General features: G+C 41.7%; 1 protein-coding gene across 1 annotated transcript in view; it reads right to left on the reverse strand.

Annotated features, from left to right (window-relative positions):
* Positions 1–15313: 15313 nt before the first annotated feature.
* COLEC10 (collectin sub-family member 10 (C-type lectin)) overlaps positions 15314–23286 on the reverse strand; it is a 25709-nt gene continuing 17736 nt past the window's right edge. The window contains exons 2-6 of the mRNA XM_009321675.1: positions 21723–21794; positions 20171–20242; positions 18127–18180; positions 16746–16841; positions 15314–15774 (exon numbers count right to left, since the gene is read on the reverse strand). Coding sequence (XP_009319950.1) covers positions 15383–15774; positions 16746–16841; positions 18127–18180; positions 20171–20242; positions 21723–21794 — 686 coding nt within the window. The 3' untranslated portion in view covers positions 15314–15382. The remainder of the gene's footprint in view (positions 15775–16745; positions 16842–18126; positions 18181–20170; positions 20243–21722; positions 21795–23286) is intronic.

Consider the following 23286-nt stretch of genomic DNA (forward strand, 5'->3'; position numbering starts at 1 on the left):
ATCTGTGTGAACTCCAGCAGCAGTGGATTTTATTGATGATTACATATCATGTGCAGTCATTTTTTCTTCCTTGTAAATACCATTCATTTTAACCTGTGCATTCCTCTTAACACTGATTTTCTTGAGTTTTAGGAGGTTTTCACAGTAAAGTCTAAGTTTCACTGCTAGATGTACATATGCACAAAATAAAGTAGATTTACGGCAATACTTTTTCCTAATTCCTAATCATTTAAATGAAAGTAGCTGTTTAAATTATTTTTACTGGTAGGATTCGCTTCAATGCTGTGTGGGATTCTTCAAATACTGATTCATATACTGTTTGAATCTTTAAAAATCTAGATTCTTTAAGAGATTAGTATCAGGATTGCATTTTTAAGTTTCCATGGCAAAAGAATATGTTTGTGTTGGACTGCTTTTTAATAGCATTTTTATGTAAATAATTGCATCTTGGCGTGTTACAGGGTAAATTAATGATGCTGCTCCAAGTCCACCAGAGTCAACAAGTAGACAGAAGTATATTGATTCACTGTACATAGGAAGGTCTGTCTATACAACTAAAAGGACTAAAAACTTCTCTTAAATAACTTACAGAAAGTTCAAACTTTTTCCCTTTCGTGTTCTTATGCTTATGGCAGCCTAACATAAAGTTGGCATTGTCACAGAACTGCAAAAACAGTTGCTATCATTTTTAGATGATAAAAATAATTGATGGTTTAAATTCCAAGTATAGTGATGTAGTATATGCATATCTTTAATATATATTGAAATTAAAATATCTGGTTCTGAATGTTGTCATTCTCCCCTTCCCCCAAGTGACCAATCATTAGAAAAATGCATTAAATTATGAAAATCTGTAGTCAGCTATTAACCATCACATATAAGCTCAAGGGATTAGAAGAGATAAATCAATATTTTGAAAAATATAGACATACATTGTGCTGGATATGAAAATTACTTACACAGCGGTCCTATGTAGCAAAATTCAGACTACCTTTTGTGATGTATGGCATAATACTTCTGGAAGAGCTGAATATTTTTAAGGATACTAGAGTAATAGGTGAAAGTAATGTCAATATAAGAATTCGTGGTCCTTAACACCTTATCTGAGTGCGTTATCAGAAGCCCCTCTGGAAGCAGATGTAACTCTGCTAATCTCATGCCTCGTGTTGCAGTGTGCACAAGTGTGGTCTGCCAGAATGGCAAAAGTGATGGAAAGTTTAAAAACAATAAATGACAATAACCTTATTCTCTACCTATGTGGCTCTGTTTACCCACAGGCAGATCTGCACAAACAGATCTCCCTAAGCCAGAGCAGAGCTAAGCAAGGTTTTTCTGATAGTATCAGGATCTGCTTCTTTCTTCCAGTTACTTTTTTGATCTGGGGGAAGTTGCCCCCAAAAGCCCTCTGTGTTTCTTTCAGATTTGCAAAGCTGCTCTTTCTTAAGAAAGAACACAGACTCTCTTAATCCCATAGTTAGTTATATATCAAAAATAGAAAGCCTGAAATTGGTTGTGTAAAATGACTGTTTTGTTTATGGATGAACTAATTTAACATGCTCCCGGAAACTGCATGCAGGACTCTGTTCTCATACTGGTGCAAACTCAGGAGCCATTCCCCTTTAGCCAGTGAAATTAAATAGGCATAAAACTGGTTTGCATAAGATGAATGATAAGGAAACCTTGTAGCGTCATTTGTATAGTGTATTTATTCAGTGGTAACAGAACTTCAGTGTCATGGTTGGACCATGCGTATTATGAATTAGTGTGCAAATACCACCACATTGTTGAGGTTTCTTGGGAGGCAACGTGACAGTTTTTGTTTTAACAGGCAGGGCCAGGCTTTTGATGGCGTGCTACTCCTTTTTGCATCAGCAAACTAAGGGGAAAAATAAGTGTTGAAATCACTCGCTTGATCCAGTTAAACTGAGCTTGGGATGCCTGCCGGAAAGAGGAGATGAAGATAAATGTGCCACCTGTTTGGTCCACCAGTCCCAGGGATGGCTGGTTACCAAATCAGTGCCCAGAGTAGCTGAAAGCGGTCTCAGAGCTAAGGAGTGATTTCTGGCTAGCGCGTAAGGCTGTGGTGGTACTCTGGATATGGCCTCTTCCCACAGAAGTGTCTTCTGTGCCAGAGCTGTGAGAGGAAAGGTGTTGACCTGGCTACTTTGGCTTTCCATGGTCCCAGGATGCCTTTTAAAGTGGGAAATCCTTAGCTGGCTGGTTGAGGGAGTTTGAGGGTCCTTTCACACAGGCACCACACAGCCGAGAGGCTGGCATTGAGCCAGAGACCCTCCTTGGTGGAGTAGGCTGGTGTTACTGAGACCAGAATGAGGTCTCTGACCTGTTCCAGTAACATCGATTCCATGTTCCTAAGGTTGCCAACACTTAATTTGTTTGACTTGGTGGCACTGCAGTTCTCTAGCAGTATAGTATAACGTGCAGTCAAAGGGCCAATTCTCCTTTCATTTACACTGACAAATTCCTCTTAGACACAAAACCTTGTCATAGCAGAGAGGAGGATCCTGAACTCATGTGGTGCAGGAGCCTGGGTGGGTAGGGAGGGTCATGACAGAGCAGAGCAAAGTTACCAAGTGGGAAAATGTTGCAAGAAGTCAGTGTGCTGCTCTTGGCATAGGTGAGCCAGCAGGGAAAATGGATTTCATGGATCGTCCCCAGCAGGGAATATGAAAGTCTCAGAAGTACAGACTGGAGCATAACATTCTTGTAGATGAGGGATGAGTAAGTGGCACTGGTTGTTCAAGACAGAATTGCCCAGGGAAACTGGTTGATGGACTGCACAGCAGCAATATTTACTGTTTTTTCTGCCCTGTCCCCCTCCTGCTCCATGAGGTAAAAGAGGAACAGTTCAGCTGGTTGCAGAGGAACCCGAATTCAGCAGCACAGGCAGAAGGACATGCTGTCTAAGTGCTGCCAGCGCATGATGCAGCACAGCACCGTGCCATTAGGGCTGCTGGTAGCATGGGGCTCTTCTCACTTTGTCATCAGTCAGGGCTTGATGTACTAATCTTTAATCATAACGCGTTGGCCTCCGATCTTATCTCTCACTGGTCAGGAGTATGTATCTAGTGTTTTGATGAACTATCGGTGCTGACGGGGAGTCACTATTTTTCCTCAGTTGCAGTTTGTTTGCTTTTTGGGGACTGTTTGTTTTATTGAGCGAATTCCTGGCTAAAAATCCAATAGAAGGCAAAGGATAATTAAGCAAAAGACAACAGTGGCTTCATTTTGTGATGAATGAATTCAGGAAGGAGGAGCAGGGAGACATATTAAAATATGCTTGTATAAAAATGCTCTGTAATGTTTTAAAATAGCATAAAAACACTGCTGAAAACAGAGTGAGCCTATAGATTTCAAAGCACTCTGAGTTTATTCAGTTGTAAATAAAAAGGATTTATCTTAGTGTTAGAATGTATACACATAATTAGGCCTTATCTGATGACTATTAGTAGGATGGTAAAGAGCTATTTGAATGTAAGTAAAGTATGGGCATCATTAAGTGAATCGTGAGTAACCTCTGTATTTGTAGTTAGTTTCAGTTTGCTTAAAATAGCAGGTCTTATTCTACTGGCATCGTTGCTACTTACAGCAACTACCAGAGTTATAAGGCTGACAGGGAGCTCTTCAACAACCGAATCACTGGCAGACCTGTAATCCTTTTACTGACTATGCTTCATCTCAAAACTGTCTTTGACCCCAGCCTCTGAGAATCCTATGCCTCTGGTGTTTACGAACTTTCTCGTGGTAGTTCAAACTGCACATAAGCCAGTGTAACTGAGCTGCTGCCAAATGAAGTGATCCGGTCCCCCCAGCCGTGGTTTCCCTCTGCCTCCTTTGCATCAGAGCTAGTGAAAGTGAGGGTGCAGAGTAGGTCAGACCAAGGCAAAACTCTTCCTTTTTTCTCTTTGATTGATTAGGCTTGTGCTGAAATGAATTAATTTTCAGTACTAACATCAGTTTAAAAATAAACACAAAACTTACAAGCCAGATAAACTGCCGTGTTCTATCTTCTTTATGGAATGTACAGTACATGGACTTTGTTTCTCTTTTAAGATGATAGATGGAAAACCATTGCTATGATTTTTCTTTTAGATAAGAAATGCTGATACAGCCTCTAGAAGCCTTCACGTGGTCTGAGCCATCCTTCTGCACCTCTAGACACTGTGTGCTCCTATGCCCGTATTAAGTAAAGGGAAGAATCAGATCATCAGAGTGATCTATTTATACTGAAAGAATATTGATTTCATTACGAAATTCAAATTGTTCATAAAGAGGTGTTTGAATGTTCTTATGTATAGGTGATTGTAGAGAAATTAGTATCTGGAATGTATTTTATTGAGTCAAGTTTACAGTGTTTTACATCCTGGCAGGCTCCAAAGGTCTCTATAATAGAGATGAATGGGTCACAATATATCAGCATTTGTCTCATTTTTTGTTACTTAGAGTAAGCACAAATACTTGTTCTGTAACCTTGAACTTTAGATTATGAGCTTGCATGTCCTCTGCAATGATGAACTCCCGTAGGGCACTCAGGTGTTTGCAGGAGCTGGCTGCCCCTTACAGAACATGAACCTTATTTCTAATGCACAGTTTTCTGATGTCAGATTGAGAAATGCTGCCCGCTGATGTGCTTACATCCTCTGAAAACCAGCCCTGATACTGATGGCAAGTTCCAAATAGTAACTGTTTCTAATCCACCAAGTGCTGAAGCAGCATCAGAAGTTAGTATAACACGTGAGAACAGTATCTTTATTTCAAAAGACCATGAGTTTGGGAAAATCTGTGGTTACTCCCACCTGCATAAGAATTTCCTATTCTGGGGAAGCGAGGACTCTCAGCTGCAAATGCAATGAACTGACAAGTATTTATAAAGAGGAAATTACTGTGAATATATTTCTTCAGGCCTATCTCAACTACTCAATTCCTACTGAACCCACCCAGCCTCAGGTTCTTTCACAATGTTTTGGTAAGTCTAAGCATTTGATCAAGTAGGTTTTGATTCATAGGAAAGCAAACAGGTTTGAGGTTTTTTTCCTTTCCTTCATAAATCCTAAACCAGTTAAACTGCATTCCTGTTAACCTGGCATCCTTCGTGAAGAAATAAGTATTACACACAGTATGTATGCAATTTCTGGATAGAAAACAATCTGTGGTTCTACTAGCATCCTTTAACTTATGAATCATTAAGGAAGGTGAAGTGGTTCGTGCTGTCCTCACACTGAGGCACTCTGCTAAGATGTGGTTTAGACTATGAAAAATAAGTTAAAGACCAACTATCTCACTTTCCCTTTATGATTTTCAGTGTGACAACCACAGAATTTACTCACACAGATAATATTAATGAATATTTTAATTCACTCACAGCTGCTAATAGTTTCTTGTGTTCATTAGTGTCTGACTTTGTGTTTTGTTTCTTGACATCTTTCTACTTCTTGTACATGCTGCTCTTATGTAGCAAGTGTTTTCATCCTCTACAGTAAATAACTCCTCACAGTGGACTTGCACATTGTTCTCAGAGATGCTGGATGAGGGGAGGGAAAGGGACAACGAATTAGCTACCAGGAAAATTTTGTAATTTATTTACAAGGCAGTAATTAAAAAATAAAAACGAACAAACTTAAAACAGCAGCCTTCCTGCACCTTTAAACAAAATTATTCTTCTGCCCTGCAATCTGATTTGGGATGGGACCTTATGTTCACATATCCTTCTGAGTGTTTACAGTGTGTAGCAGTGCATTTCAAATACTTGCCTTGCCATTTTCTGCCTACCGGTCATTTTGTGGAGCTATTTAAGTAGCTTAAATTTTAATCCACAGGTATTTGGAAGAAGGATGAATCAGTGGTCAAAAAACACAGCTCATTAATTTTACATAATAGCAAAAGAATAAATAGGTCAGTATTCTGTGCATTATTTTACTAATAGGATCATCTAAGTGCTGTGTAGTTAGTGTTTATATGGTACTTTGAAGATGTAATTTGTTGTACAGGACTAATGTTGTGTTCATACACTTCTACATCTAGCTATACTCAGAAAGAAGTAATTAAGCTTGCATGAAGTCCTTTTGGGTTCCTGGTGCACAGTGGAAGAAACCAGGGTGGGATTCAGCTGGCCAAGTGCCTATGTGTATCTCTGAGCTACCTGGCTAGAACCCCCACTACAAACAGGAGAGAAATAGCCACATTTGAGGAACAATTTGTTTTAGATCATATGAATCATTTGTGTCTGCTTCTCGACTGTAAAGGAAGTTTATGGTGGCTGGGCCTGATGTGGACATCTGCCTTGCAGATAACTAAAGGTAGGTGAGAGAAATCCCTGGACCAGACTAGTTCAGTGTTTTCTGCAGTGATTTGGAAGTAAATATAAAGGCTGCTTAAAATGAGTCAAATAACAGTCTGGGCTGGTTGATTGAAAGGACTGACTCAATGTAACTTGAAGAGACTGTGTATGCCATATACATATGTACTTGGTTCCAAGCATGTTTGACATAGTGAATGAATAATGTTGTTACACTCTTTTTCTTTGCCCTCCAAGTCTGTGTTTTTCTTTCCGTCAAAGCCTAGCAGGATCAGTTCCTAGAGAAAACCCATCTAGGCTTGAAGCTGTATCAGCCTACCCTAGCTTCCTTCCAGAGACTTCTGAGTTTCTCGGCCTCTCGTGCTGGTCAGTAGTGTGGGTGGTATCTCTGAAGCTGAGTCACAGTCTCATGTGGTCTGTGGTAAGGTTAACGCAAAGCAAATATAAGACCTTCCTTCCTTCCTTCTTGGATCTATGGCAGACATAAAGCTCTCTTCAGCCTCCCCCACACTAAACTGATGGTCTTCTGCCAAGAGTCCTTCCAGCCCCACAAAAGCAGTTGTTCAGGGGATCAGTGGAATCCACATCTGCCCACATTTTGGGTGCCCAATAGGGGATGGCACACTTTACCTCAAACCTAAACAACCTCTTTGTTTCCAGGGACATCTTTGCATGTCCCAGTCTGGCTCTACTCTAGAAAACCTCTGTTTTCAGGTTTTTGCTAACCTTATTAGCAAAAAATGAAAACATCCTTATCAGTGTAGGATTGTGTTGTGTTCCTGCAAGGCTTTCTCCAGTTCCTTCCCCCAGCATTGGTCTTCCGGATGGACCAATGCAGGGCTGTGCTTCTGAGGGGCTCTCTTCAACCTTTGCCAAATCTCTCCTCTACTTTCTATCTTTTGCTGACCAATACAAGCAGCTGGTCCTCATTCCCAGCTTTTCTAGTAAGCCTCACCTCCATTGGAATAGGAACTGGCTAATACCCTTCTCCACGCACAGAGAAAATTACCTGTCTGCAACAACCAAAAGGGGATGAATACAGGGACTGAGGATAAAATATGCAGTGTGACATCTCTAAGATACGAATCAGATCCTTGTGTGTTGGGAGGAACCACGGCCTGAATCCTCAGAAGTTAATGAATTATATGTAATTAGAACAACTGGGGAGGTTAAGCAAGGATACCTATCTTTATTCTATAACCTCCCTCCTCTGCTTCCCAAACTCTCATGGCTACTTTGATAGTTTTGATATAGAGTTCTTCTGCTATTATTATTACTATTATTATTATGCTCTTATTTTCTCTTTTATGAGAGTCTTTTAGTGGCATTGCATGCACGGTCACTACCATCTGTCACACATTGTCCTGTCCAAGGAGAAAACAGTGCAGTGCAGTCATATACATTCCTTGCTTAAACTTTAATCGGTCCACTGGTATGTGCCTACACTGGAAAATGTTCATATCTGAGAAAGTAGGAATGTAAAAAGTGTGCCTTTCACAAGGAAAGACTTGCAATTGTCCTTGGTTTTGCAGAAAATGTATTTCTACTTCTTCAGGTCCTGAGAAAACTCTCTCTCTTGCATACGTGAACTTACAGAAAGCTCTGGGGTTCCTGAGCTATTGAACTGAGATTTCTTTTTGGATCTACTGACAACCTTTTAGATTTTCCTCTGTCAAGCTTTAAAGCATTTTCAAGACCTAGAAACTGGCTCACAGTGGGAAATAAATTCCTCAGTTCACATGCTAAGCATCCACCAACTCTGTATTCACATTTTTCTGCACAGTTTTACTTAATCTTCTACTGACTGACTGATCATTGTTGCTCCTTCCACCCTCCACATGGTAAAGTGTCCCACGTGCTCAGGGAATGTTGTGGGGCAACTGATAGAAAGACTTCTATTGTATGAAGTTGGGAAAATTAGCATCTTTTGCTAGACAATTCACTGCTGAGAGGTTAGCAAGATAGCAAAGGCTTGAAACATCTAGTAAGGGGAAAAAAGGAACAGGGGATTCATTACTGAAATCTGTTTCCAAAAAGACGTTACTTATAGTTGTTGTACTTTTAACAATTGAAATATGTCTGAAACAGTAAGACCAAAGTAGTAATTGGCATCTGGCTACTTTTAAAAAGTTATGCCTGTTTTGTAAAACACATAAGAGCTGCATTTGTCTTCGCTTATCTGGGTGGAAGAGAAGATACATAATGAAATTGCATCATATTAGAAGGTCATGGCTCTGCACATGTGCCTGTGCTGTACTGCATCATACCAAGGAGGAGCTACAGCCCCAACATCCGTAGGTCTGCACTTGATTAGGCACAGGACTTCTATGAGATTTAAGCATAGGTATAGCACTGAGAATGTCAAGGGACTTAGGGATTCAGAACTCAGAAATGCACATGATCACACACACTTCTTAGTCACGGAGATTTTTGTGTAGTTAGCAGCTATGCTTCGGTAGGCTGCTACTGCTGCCTGCAGAACAGGGCGATGCAAGTTCCTGGTCCCACCCACCTAATGAAAATCAAGTGAAACTTTTCTTCCCTGTGTTGAAACATCCGCGTGGAGAAACCTTTCCAGGCCAGGAGCGGGTGGGGCCCCATGGCTGCAGTCGGGCGCGCTGCATGCAGCAGGTAGGCAGAGAATTCTTCTACCATTTGCTGTTCTCCCTTACAACACAAGCGTAAAAGCAACCCAGATTAAGCTATTGCTTTGATGTTGCTCATTCTTTCTTACACATGTTGAGTAGGTTACGTATGACTTTAATAAATAAGAAAAGAGAGAGGAAGAAAAGAAATGGCAATTCATGGCTTTTGTACCTGTGCAAACATATTCAAGCAAGACAATCTGGAGCAATGCTTTCCAAATAACCAGAAGTTAATCCCTCTCTCTGTGACACATTTACTATTTTTATCATTATACACAGTGTAACATTACATTTCTTAATAACCATTTCAGCCAGTTGAACTACAATGTACTATTTAAGACTATGTATGTGAAACTAAATAGAGATGCCTGTATATTCTTGTGGCTGTGGTCAAGAATGTGGCACTCCATTGCTCTAGGTGCTTTTTTTTTTTTTAAGTGATTGAACAGATTAAAGGCAGTGAATGAAGTGCATCTGCTTAATGCCTATGTGAGATTGTTTGAAAAGTTTGAGGAAAATACATTATTTTATATATATATTGATTCTGTGATCATTTTAATTAGAATTAGTTTTAAAAACATTGTATTTACCATGGGTATCTGTATCTTATGTGCATTCTGGACCTGGGGAGAGCAGGAGTTAATGCTTGTGCTGAGTGAGATGACAAATATAGGAGATCATAAAATCCTGGCTCTCCAAGAGCAGGAAAAACACCCTAGTATTCCTGCTATGAAGTAGCAAGATCTTAGGCAGCCGTCTTGTGTTCACTGTACATCTACAAGCAGATGTATCAGTAGACTGGTGTGGCTAAACAGGGAGCTTGGTGGAGCTCCAATGCAAAAAGGCCGTATAGAGGAGACAGAAGCAGGGACAGGCTACAGTGGAAGAATTTAGAAACATTGCCTGAGTATGTAGGGATAGCCTCAGGAAATCCAAAGCTTAAATGCAGTTGAGACTTGCACGGGAAGCATAACAAGAGCTTCCACTGGTATCTTAGTATAAAAAGACTGTGCAAGGAAAACATGGGACCATTGCTGAATGGAGATGTAGTGACAGCAGACCCAGATAAAGCTGAGGTATTCAATGGTTTCTTTGCCTTCTTTACCAACAAGCTATCCCATTCCTCTGTGCTTAGGGCAAGGGTTCAAAGAGACATACCAGCAGTAGCTGAGAGTTGAGTCAGGGATTACTTGAGAGAGTTTGACTGGAAAGCTCCATATGACCAGACAGACCACATCCAAGGTTCTGAGAGAACTGGTTGATGTCTCTGCAAGGCCACTCTATCACCTTTGAAAGGTTACGGAGATCATGGAATGTTCCTAATGACTGGAAATAGATGAATGTTGCAGCCTTCAAAAAGGCCAAAAAGACAATCTAGGGAACTATAAGCTGATCAGCATCACTTTGGTCCTCATGGAACTTAATTGCGTGAGACGTCTTGGAGCACATTTCTGGGTATATGAAGGAGGAGAAGCTGACTGGGAACGATCAGCATGTATCTACCATGGCTAAATCATGCCTGACCAGCCTGATCGTGTTCTATGATAAAATGACTGGATTTCTGGATGAGGGGAGAGCAGTGGACGTCACTTATCTCAACTTCAGCAAGGCTTCTGACACTGTCTCCAACAACACTCTTGCATCTGAGTTAGGATGTTATGGTTTGGATGGGTGGACAACCAGATGGGTAAAAATTGGTTGGATGATTGGGCTCAGATGAGAGTGGTTAATGGGTTGTAATCTGCCCAGAGGACAAATAGAGTGCTACAGGGGTCTATATTCTGGGACTGTCCAGTTTAACATCTTTATCAATTAGCTGGAGGAGGTGATGAATTCCACTTTCATCAGGTTTGCAGATGACACCAAATTGGAGGTAACAGTGGATACACTGGTGGGGTTGGCTGCCATACGGAGGAACCTAGGCAGGCTGGAGGAATGGGCCAACAGGAACCTTATGAAATTCAGCAAGGACAAATGCAAAGTTTCCTTTGTCTGGGAATGCCAAGTCCTTGCACTGATACAGGCTGGAGCTGACTGGCTTTACTGAGAAGGCCCTGGGGAGTCCTGGCAGACAGCACGCTGCCTGTGCGTCAGGAGTGTGCCCTGGCAGCAAAGACGGCTAACAGCATCCTGACTGTGCTAGAAGGAGCGCAGCCAGGAGCTTGAGGGAAGGGATTATCCTCCCGCTCAGCACCTGTTAGACCACATCTAGACACGGTGTCCTTTTGAGTCTCCCAGTACATTGAAAAATTGGAGCCAAGTTCAGCTGAGTGCCCCCAACATGGTTGGAGCCAGAGCTGTGTGGGGAGGAGCTAAAGGAACGCGATTTGTTCAGCCTGGAGAAGAGGTGACTTCAGGTGGACCTCATAGCAGCCTGCCAGGACCTATGAGGAGGTCTTCAAGAAGATGAAGCCAGGCTCTTCACAGTGGTGATAGGTGGGTGGACAAGAAACAGCGAGCATATATTGAAACAAGAAAGGTTCAGACTGGGAATAATGAAAAGAAAAACATGGGAAAAACATAATATTGGGATTGAGTAAAATGGTTTAGGTACTGAGCTCTAACAGACCATAAATCCTGAATAGTCAGACACCATTTCCTGTGCTCCTGGCTCCATCCACTTCATGTAGAAACCTAAGGTACTTTACCCACCGCAGTGAATTTCCATTGGCTAGCAGTGAAACTTGTGATATAGCCCAAATTCTTAATTATAACAAGAATATTTTTTCTGCAAAGCACAGCTATAATATTTGAGTTAGTGCAGGCTCAAGCTTGTGTCCGCATGGCATGGTGCAGAGCTGTATGGACCTACCTGCCAGGTTTCCTGTGTGGGATAGCCTTTTTTATTTGGCTTGGCCTACAAGTTAGGCTTCTTGGCAAAATTTATTAACTGGGACCTAGTGCTGCAGGAATGGGTTGCACAAGCACCTGATCACACTTACGCCTGGATAGCTTGAACATCTGTGCTGTGCTCCTCTACTGTCCCTCTTCTGTAGTTAGCAAAGGAGTGGCTACCCCAGGTGTAGTTGTTTCAACTGGTATAGCCTTGCCCAATGTTACATGAATACATAGTGGGTAAAAGGGTTTGGTTTGGTTTTTTTTTCTATTTAAGAAAGGATGAAGCTGGTGTGGTAGGAGAGGAGGATGATGGAGGAACTGGGCTGTTCCAGCCTTTCCGTTGCAGAAACCCAACACAAGTTCCTCACTTGCTTCCCTCAGCCATGCAGCCAGAGACTGCGACAGTCATTCCTTCCCGTACATGGAGCATGCTCCAGGATTACTTATAACTCAGTCTCCTAAAAAAGACCAGAGTTTCAATTTAGACATGTATTCCCTGATTTTGTATGTGAAGGAGAGTGCCTGTCCAATCTCAGACAGAGCTTGATCCTGCAGCGAAGTATTGCTCCTCTTTCACCTTCTCCCAGCTCTGAGTTCCCTCCTAAAGAACAGGAAAATGGCCTGTTCATGATGATTGTAGCATTAAGGACATCTTTGGATTTTGTCAGCCAGTGGTCTCGGTATGGCCAGAGGGTTCCAGAATTTGGACCCCCAGTCTGGCAAGCATGTTTTGGTGACTTTTTGGGTCAGAAGTGAAGATGAGGTGTGGAGAGGGTATCAGTGTGATTGTGGCTACCCACAGGGACATTACTATGCCACTTCTGCATGACTAGTAAGGACTGACCTTCTGTGAGTGAGGCTAGCAGCCCTGGGCTTGAACTTCTAAAAGGCATTACTTTTCCTCAAGAAACTTTGCCTTGAATTAGTCATTAATTCTTTTATCATTACCAATCGTATCCTGGGATGCATCAAAAGAAGCGTGGCCAGCAGGTCGAGGGAGGTGATTCTGCCCCTCTACTCTGCTCTGCTCTGGTGAGACCCCACCTGGAGTACTGCGTCCAGCTCTGGAGCCCTCAGCATAAGAAAGACACGGACCTGTTGGAGCGGGTCCAGAAGAGGGTCATGAAAGTGATCAGGGGGATGGAACACCTCTCCTATGAGGAAGGGCTGAGAGAGTTGGGGTTGTTCAGCCTAGAGAAGAGAAGGCTTCAGGGAGACCTTATTGCAGCCTATCAGTACTTCAAGGGGGCTTCTAAAAAAGATGGCGGCAGACTTTTTAGCAGGGCCTGTTGCGACAGGACAAGGGGGAATGGCTTTAAACTAAAGGGGGGTAGATTTAGACTAGATATAAGGAAGAAATTTTTTGTGCTGAGGGTGGTGAAACACTGGCACAAGTTGCCCAGAGAGGTGGTGGCTGCCCCATCCCTGGGAACATTCAAGGTCAGGTTGGAGGGGGCTCTGAGCAACCTGATCTAGTTGAAGATGTCCCTGCTTATTGCAGGGGGGTTGGACTAGATGACCTTTAGAGGTGCCTTCCAACCCAAACTATTCTATGATTACCCATTAATGATTCTAAAACCAAAGTGTTTAGCTTAATGAGTTTATTACTATAGATCCTAAAAAGTGTAATTCTGCTTAATTTTGGGGAATATCAATTCCCAGGAAAGGAACAATTCAGGATGAGATATGTTGTGCTAAGTGAACCTGTTTGTCCAAATACTCTCATAGCGTAGTAGGGGAGCAGTGAAAAGAAATGCGGTCCCACCACTTCATTCATGTGTCTGAATAGTTCCCTGGAGGGTGTGCAGCAACACAGATCATTTACTGCTGGTAGCAACAGGTGGTTTTCTGGAGGAACAGGTGGAGAGAAACTAGATTACAAGAGTGGTTGTGAGTCACAGAGTTTCCTGGGATGCTCCTGCATTGGTCATTGCTCAGAGATGAGCTTGGAGTCAAACTAACAACCACCTAAATGGTTTGGAGGATTTTCCTCTTGAGGGTGAGGTTGAGGAAGTATGACTGTTGTCTAGTTGCCTTTGCAGTGCTATACACAGCAGTAGAAGGGAGAATTGGAGCTGACCCTCTGCATTACTAGCTGATGGCATGTCCAGCTCTTCATATACCCAGAGGAAGACTATGTGCAACCGGTGATCAGAGTGACCTGCAGAGTACATTGCTGCATTGTGCCTAGCGTCTAGCATTCTCCTTAACCTCCAGATATCATTCCTTCATTTTTAGTGTCAAGTGGGAAAGAAAATCTATAGACTTCATTGTAGGGGCCCTGGGATTTCTCTTGACATCTCCTGCTGTGAGGGAAGGTGAACCACGACTAAGAACAGGTTCACTTCTGAAGGCAAAATCATTGCTGTGTCTGAAGAAAAGAGCTCCTTCAGTATTATCAAAGATATGAAAATGTGATCCATTGTGGGCATACTGACATGGAGATCTGAGTAGCCGGGCACTGACAGCAAAGCCTTCACGCTTACTGCTCATCATTTGTGGAGAGTCCCACTGAAGTGCATGACAAAGTTGCTCAACCACACCTGAATCTGGGTTCTTGGGGGATAAAGCCTGTTCTATAGCTGCTTCCTGTGTTGCAAAGGTGCGTGTGATTTTAGCATTAGGCATCAAATGTCACTGGCTACTGAGTTAGGGAGTTAAAATGTTCCTAGAATCACTTGTTAAACGAGCAATGCACATTGGTATAACTGGTATTACATGTGCCTGTTTACAGCCTACAGCAATGGTGTTGCTTCCTTCGCACTATTCTCTTTGTGCTAGACTTTTCTGTTTTGCACAGATTTTGGGGAACATCAGAGGCTAGAACTGCTCCATCTATTCTCAGGTTGCCTACAAGCTGTGCAGGCTTGCATGCAGAAGTGTCATTGCTAAGTTAATTTCTCACACCTCAGACCAACCTGATGGACGATAGGGCTGGAAGCAGGGATATGCAAGTCCTCCCCTGCGTATCAGGCAATATAATTGCACAGCCAAATTAAGGAGAAGTTTCAAACTTCTAATCTAAGTTTGAAACTGGCACTGCTTTGCATGGAAGATTCAACCAGATGACCTCCAGAGATCCCTTCCAACTTAAATTACTCTATGATTGTAACAAAAGAAAGATTTTTTCAAGAGAGACTGCAAATCTCTTCTCCCAGCTCTGAAGTCACTAGGGAAATTACTGGGACTTCCTGTGCAGGTCAAAAATGAGCAAATATCATACTCTTTCCATCTGTGGACTTTGCGAAGCACATCAGTAATTAATATACCAGTGAGTTTACTATTTCTGGCATCAGTGAAATCATATTCGCCTCTGCGTGCTCTAAATTTGCCCCTAAATTACACATAGAAATGCCCACCCTAAATTGCACGTAGAAATTAAATAAAAATTCACAACTGGCTGGATGCCTCATGCAGACCTGTGCTGACTTTATGGCCACTGCCATCTTAACAGTAGTTGCTCTTGCTTAACCCAGTGAGCTGAAGGCTGGATTGAGCCCTATCCCTGGTTGTCTGCTCTCCCTACAGTGGATGAATGAGGAGGGGTTATTGTATGTACAAGTGCCAGGCACATTCTGTGGCACTTTTACTTCTTTTTCTTGAGGAATTCACAGACGAAGTAGATGGTGACTTGGCACTCGGAGTCGTTCCACTCTCCCGTGCTGAGCATTTCCACACAGTCCTCGCGGCCAGCTGGGTCGTGAGGCTCCCCTTCCTTCCAGTTACTGTAGTTCTGCAGTGGGCTGTTGTCTGCATACACAAACTGTCCTTCTTTTTCCATGTCGTTCAGCCCAATGAAGGCTCGGAAGAGGCCGCTGTTGGAGATGTAGTCAGCAATCAGGGTGTTGGTTGCCTCATCTTTAGGCATGGCCAGTGTTCCTCCTCTGTCCCTGCAGTGGATCAAGGCTTCTCTGTAATTCTTCTCTTCTTTCACAATGTAATAGAATTTCTCGTCTGTTTCCCTGATACCTGCTATAACTTTAAAGGGGAAAAAAAATTGCTTAATGGCATGTCAACAGATATTGAACAGTGCTTCTGTTCCAATATGACAATGAGATGATTTTTACATTAGAATTAATAGAAGGGAGAGAGGAAAAGTATTCCCACTGCTGAATTTGTGATGAACGATGAGGACATGGTCAGAGACTGATTCTACTAATGGGACTGGCAAGCACCTTGTACACGTTAGGACAAGAACTATTCAGTCATGATTGGCACGTGTCTCCTGTGACACGTAAGTTTTACTTCACAGATATCTAGTACTAATCAAATTAAGGCATACTAAACAGTCAAATAGCAATGTCTAACTTTGGATCACCCCCATTGCATTGCACATTTTTGAATATAGATTGTGAAAGAGTGCCCTGGGGTAGAAACACAGGGGTATAGATAGCTTTTCAGGTCCTTTCCATGTAGAGGAAAATCAATGTGGCTGCTAAAATAAGACATTTTAAATACAGCCTGATATTCAGAGCTGCTGTAGCCACTAAGTGGCATTGACTAGGAAGAAAACTGGCTGCTCAGCAGCTTTAAAAGGCAAACTTCTCAACCAGCGTATATCCTAGTGAATTAAGCCGTGCCAAGGAGCATGCCTCAGCAGCTGGAAGTTGATTGTCCCTTTTTTTCCTTTCATTGCCTGAGTGGCCGCTGAGCCTGAGCAGACTGACAGTGCAGGGGTAGTTAGCAAGCCGTGCCTTGTGCTTTTCACGATTCTTTCTGTTGTGCTGTTGATAATTTCTGTATTGTTTTTGCTTTTAGTCATCTGCTGCTTATATCCATACAGGTGTAAGACTGTCTCCTTTCTGTATGTTTTCAGAGTGCCTTGCACAGTGGGACCCTCTATCTGGGTCATCTATGGATGCTGCTGTAGAGCAGCAATAGTAGAAGAATAGCAATGATAAATGTTATAGGAGGCAAATAAATCACATCAAATACATAAAGATCCTTACCGTTCTTTACAAACTTGATGGACGTGTTAAGGCGAGCAACATTGATATTCAGTTGTCCAACAACTCTGCGGTATCTTCCACAGTCACAGACCGTGCCTGATGCAATACAAAGGATAGAGGATTTATCTGTTTAGAAGCATTTGTGTGTGTGCGTGGAGGGTCGTCTGTAGCCCACTTCCAAACCTTCTGAAGACTTGGCCTCCACTTGTGGAGAGCCAGTCTCACCCTGCCCCACTGGCCATACTTCTGTTGATCAAAGCGCTTAATATTTTGGCTCTGTATACTCCCTTGCTAACTGGCTTAAGAATCCCTGCTTTTAAAAATGCAGATAGAAGAGTTTGCCATCTTTTTTCCACCCATATCAGTGTGGGATTTGTACATCCTCTGCTCCTCTCATTATCGATTCCATCTAGCTGCAGAGGTGTGGCTTGTCATGGTGATCACTACAGCGTTACATCTGAATGCCAAAAGTCTACCTTTGTATCTGTAAACAGCACAGGTTTCCTGGCCTTCTAATAGAAACAACAGCATCCATGAAATGGGGAACTGCTGCTTTCTCAGTGAAGGGGTTTTGTGAGTATGCATAGAGGTGGGATTGGCAAAACTTTGGTAGAAGGACTATGTTAGTGAATTGCTGCATGCAGCGGCGGTACAGCAGTAATAGTCAATGCCAACTCAAATAATCAGTAACTTTCGAGCACTGAAATCTCAGTTATATTTTGGTTGGTAAACTGAAATTTGGCTTGGTATAGGTTTTGTTTGTTCCTCTGTTATTCTCAGGAAGAAAATAAGTTGCTGATGGTTTCCCATTAAGAACGAAACTGGCATTGCATATGAAATCTCTTAAAAATGAGCACAACTGGACATTCAAGGTGGGAAAACATTCTAGGATATTAGGACTGAGAAGAACTTTCTGGGTCGTCAGATCCAAATTCTTCTCCTGTAAGCAAATGTGTTGCATTCATTTGACAACAGATTATGCTCTATCTAAAATGACTTATTTTTTCGTCCCCACACTCCCATTAGGAAACTCTTAAAGGACTTCATTCCTTTGGTATTCAGAAACTTTCTCCTAGTTCCCAGTATAAATGTACTGCTGGCCTGTCTATGTGTTAGTTTTTATGATATCAAACATTGCCCATTAATTTAGGTAACTCTTCTCCATATTTTGTGTATGTTGGTATATTCATAGGCATCAGTCATGTCCCTACCCAAGCCCTCATTTTGCTAAACAAAACTTTTTCAGTCTCTTCCTGTTTGTTTCATCTATTCTCAAGTTTTTCCATGGGCCTCAAAATTTTATGAAACTCCAGACAAACCAACCCTGAAATCAAAGACCCATCAGACTTCAGCATTCTGCAGAGAAGGATGCATAGCATACCTGCTTTTCCCTTTTTTCCAGAAACCCCTGATAAGCCTTTGGCTCCTTTGTCACCTGAATAAAGAGGAAAAAATATTCTCAGACAGTGCACATGTCAGGGGAGTGTATTTGAAAAACCTCTTCAATAATACATTAACGGTGTGCTTCTGATAGGAAGCCCTGATGTACTGTACTGGCAGATATGCCAAGTCAAATAAACCATGATTAATTCTGGTGTATGGAAAAAAGGAGAACCCTTTAATAGCTAACTCACTGATAACACAGGCATCTTGTGTGCTGCTGGTTCCTGGTACCACTTACTTTAAATACAAACTGCAAAATGATCCTGAGAGGCTGAAAGCACTCAAGAAATCTGCAAGAGGTGAGACCTGGGTCCTCTCATTGCCTTGCAGGACAGAGCTCTTCCCTGGGTTCAGTAGCTCCATGATGGGATGAGGCACCAGATGAGGCTGATGTGCATTGAATTAATGTGTGCAACAGATTACATGTGCAGGCAGCAGTTAGCACCTGCACGAAATGAGGTCAGTAAGGAGCAGCATTTCATTTTAGATATAGTTCATGGAAATGTGATTTATTTTCATCCAACTGCTTTCCTCTTCTTCTGTAAATCATAAAAATGATAGAAATACTTCTCTAAATGCTGTGCTACTATCTAAGTGGAGGTGACTAGCTTTTTAAAAAATCTCAGCTGTGGTTTGGATCAGGAACAGCTGGACGTTATCTGAAATTCATGTCAGCTCTTTTATGAATTAAAACCTTCAGAGGTCAAGAAATACTAGTGCTTGCTCTGCCTTGTTGATGGCCGTGTTTTGATGTGCTTTTTCCTTTATATGGTTGTGTTATTTAAAGAAATTAGGAGTTGGCTGTCATTTTAATTAGCATTGCTTGACACTCACAAGCTGAAATTTCAGGGTTGCTTCATTAAGAACTTGAATGTTTAATGTTAGATTTAAACAGTGACTTAGTGACCTTTCCTTCTGCAAATAAAGGAAGAAAATGAGAAAAACTAGAAGAGGACAATAAATTGTACATTCAGGTTGAGAGCCAGCTTGATTTAAAGGCTCAAATAATTGGTTTACTTACAGATAAAGATAAGCAATTTGTGGGATTCTTAAATTCTAGTCTCCTTTGGTGATTGAAGACATCTTAGGAGATAATTATCTGTGTTTTCAGTTGTCTAGGTACTTCTGAAAATTAGTCCCTGAGGCCAAATTCTTTTGTTCTTCTCTGATATTGAGGCTGGCTAGAGGCCATCAAAGGTTTATTAAAAACATTGGCTTGAGAAGCTCCCCGGAGAGATTGTTCCACCCACTCACCCACATGCCTGGGTTGATGCGCTGGTTAGAGACCACAGAGTTCCCCTGGGGATGGTGGAGTCCCTGCTCAGCTTTGAAGGCAGGTCTCCTTGTGGCAGAAGTAATATTCCTTCTTAAGTAGCTCTTTAGGAATACCTGAAAGGAATGCCTGAGCCTCTTCTCAGACAAATAGAGCATAATTTCATGAAATTATTGTCCAGGTAGACTTGGAGTCTACCTTGATTTGCAAGTAGTTGTTGTCCCTGGTTACGTGAGCGCTTTCCTTAAAACTTCTAAAATCCTTTCCTTACCAAGCTGTCCTGTGCATTGCTTGCTCACGTGTCCCACAGCAGTGCAGGTGACAAGATGTGGCATTCTGAGCAGCAGCAGAATATTGACTTAGGCCTTCAGCATCCAAAGCAGAGGCACAAATTTGGCTTTCTCTTTTAGAACGCTCAGAGGATTTACTTCACAAGAGCCAGATTTCTCCCTTCCTCTTTTACCGTCAAAGAGGATTGATTTCTTAACTCATAAAGCAAATTATTTTAGCCAAGTAAGTTGGATATATTGCACATGGGAAATAAAACAAGAATATCTCAGTTAGCTCTTGTCACCAATCTTTATGCATAACTTTATTTGGAGAGCATTGGTCACAGCTGTTATTTGATATTGCTCCATACCTGGAACTCTCACAAAACACATATTTACCTTGAGGGAAAAAACAAGAAAATCCCCAGGCCAGAGCTTACCCTTTCCGCCAATTGGACCTATTTTCCCAAGCATTCCCTGGTCACCAACATCCCCCACAGGTCCTTTGTTTCCTAAGAGAAGAAATAAAGAGGAAAAGAGTATGGATGGTTTCTGTCATTTCTTTCCCAAGGCACTGTTTAGGTCTCTACAGCTGCTATTTTTCCTGAGCGTGGCCAGTCCACATGTGCAGCAAAGTCAAAATTAATAGAGCCCCGAGGATGGTTGGAGGAGGACAGCGCAGATGTCTGCCACTGTGGGATACAACAGTAGGACATTGCAAGGCACCTTAGTAGAACTGCCTGTTCAAATGCCAAGAAACATCATGTTGTCTTACAGAAAATACAAACTAAAACTGCTAGTGAGTATTCAAATATTGATTTTACTTCACAACCAAACCAGGCCGACAGCAGGTTTTAATTGAGGTTTGTTTTTCTCCACCCCAGACAAAAGCCCTTCCTTCTTCCTTGAGGTAAAGTCCTCGTGGCTTTGCTGGGAATCCTTCTCAAAGCAGGACTGCAAATAGGGAGCTACTAGTTTTGCTGTATGTGCTTTCCAGTCCTCAGAGCACCAAAATAATGGATGCCTTTTTAATTTATTAATAGTTTAAGTTCTAAAATAGCTGGATAATGATGACAGCCCAATTCAAGGAATTTCAGTTTGCACACTGAATTTAACACCATTAAGATGCTTCGTAAATGGTTGGTTACCTGATTCCCTTGTATCTTACCCGATCTTCTTTTTAAGGTAAGAAGCAAAGTCATATGAATGCATTTAAAAATAGAAAAGTTTTTTTATTATAACAATAATAACAGGGTGATTTTAAAGTTTCTGTAAAAGTAAAAACTTTTGTGATTAGTCTTAAACCACTGTCAAGGAAGAAAGACCATGGATATGCATTATCATTAAACTCTGATAAATTATGGTTTTGAATTAGAGCATGCAAACAAGCCTGACACCATCACATCTGGTGCCTCCGAATGCTCTGCCCAGCTTGCACTGTGGATATGGGATATGTTTAATAAAGCTGAGTCCTGAGACATCTGTGACTCCTCGTTCTCAGCTCAGATGCTGTTTGATCAGAGGAACTTTGTTTCTCAGTGTATGCCTCTGTTTGCTTTTCTGCAAAATAGGGACAGCTGAGACCGAATTTTGTTGAGCATCCTGATGTATTACTAGGAAATAACTCTCAAAATTCAGTTTCAACTAAAGGATCATTTCAGTAAGAGAACAGTAATCTTTCTGATTATACATATGATCTGGGTCTTCTGGATCGCACTCATGACAGCCACTTGGGAGAGCAGCAGTAAATGTACTGGTTTACTACATGGCTCTCTAAATTTATTGCCATATATAGCTGTCTTATCTATCGGTAGGAATTGTACCAAGTTCTCTGAGTATTGTTACGTTCACTGATTAATGTTGGACAGGATTGTGAAATCCACTGGTGCAACAGGAATGAAAAGCATTAAACATCACTAATCATATGCACCAGTACAGTTGTGTGTAACGATATTCATATACTGGTAATAGCCAACAAACTGTCATAAATACCTTTCGGTCCTTTTGGTCCAACCTTTCCTTGTTTGCCCACTTCTCCTCTATCTCCTTTTTCACCTTCATCCCCTTCCAAAAAACAGAAAAGAAAGCATCATGGTACATTTCTCTCAGTGCAGTAAGTGCAACTATACATTCTCAGAAAGTTCACAGGTTTTTTTTTTTCTATTAATTTCTTTTTATTTCACATTGAAGGCACAGTAGCCATGGGATAAATTTCCAGAGAAGAGCTGATGAATCTGACCATCACTAGGAAAAGCTGAAAAATTTCCCTTTTGGAGAGGCTATTGCAACATGAGAATTATACAACACCAATTTCTAGTCCTACTCTTTAAGCCCTATTAGCTATAAAGCAGATAAATAAGCCAATCTTTCTCTGTTGGGAAACCTGTACACACATGGAAGAACTGCCAGGGGCGGCAATAGGAATTTATTAATTGTTCGTAGTGACTCTGTGTTCAAGGTATGCAGATGCTTTTGGAATGGGAGAAATGTAAACATGTTGAAATAGATCTTAACATAGACCTTAGCACTTAGCATGGCGGAAGTCTTGCCTTCAGTTTTTGACAGGTAACACTTATATGTTGATATAACAAATGTGTTTTGCAATTACTCCAATGCTTTATTTTGAGAATGTCATACACAGAGCATCTATAAGAGGTAAAATCATTGCATTTATTAAGTAGTGCAGAGATTTCTCCAAATGAGATCAAGACCCTATTACACAAGTTCCTATATAGTACTGTGCAAGTACTCTTACTATTGTAAGAGACATTTTCTTACTGAGCAGCTTACAGTCTAAAGGAGCAAGACAGCAATTATTAGGAAAGAAGTGTTATCTCCTTCCTTAGGTAGCATACAATTTCGCTATATGCAGGAAATTGGAGGCACAACTGGACTTGATTTTCTTATCTTCTACTTCGTAGTTTTGAGCCAAATCCCAATGCCCTGGTTTTGGCTGGGATAGAGTTAATTTTCTTCCTAGTAGCTGGTACAGTGCTGTGTTTTGGATTTAGTATGAGAATAATGTTGATAACACACCCATGTTTTAGTTGTTGGTGAGCAGTGCTTACACTAAGTCAAGGACTTTTCAGCTTCTCGAGCTCTACCGACTGAGAAGGCTGGAGGTGCACAAGAAGCTGGGAGGGGGCACAGCCAGGACAGCTGACCCAAACTGGCCAAAGGGACATTCCATACCATGTGACGTCATGCTCAGTATATAAACTGGGGGAAAGCTGGCCGGAGGCGCTGCTGCTCGGGGACTGGCTGGGCATTGGTTGGTGGGTGGTGAGCAATTGCATCGTGCATCACTTGCTTTGTGATAAATAATTCTTTTATTATTATTATTATTATTATTATCATTATTATTATTTTATTAATTGTTACTATTTTACTTAATTGCAATTATTAAACAGTTCTTATCTCAACCCATGGGTTTTCTCACTTTTACTCTTCTGATTCTCTCCCCCATCCCACTGGGGCTGGGGGAGTGAGCGAGCGGCTGTGTGGTGCTCAGTTGCTGGCTGGGGTTAAACCACGACCGCCCTTTTTTGGGCCCCCA

This window comes from Pygoscelis adeliae, unplaced genomic scaffold, assembly GCF_000699105.1.
Source record: "Pygoscelis adeliae isolate BGI_AS28 unplaced genomic scaffold, ASM69910v1 Scaffold111, whole genome shotgun sequence".
NCBI classification, from domain to species: Eukaryota; Metazoa; Chordata; class Aves; order Sphenisciformes; family Spheniscidae; genus Pygoscelis; species Pygoscelis adeliae.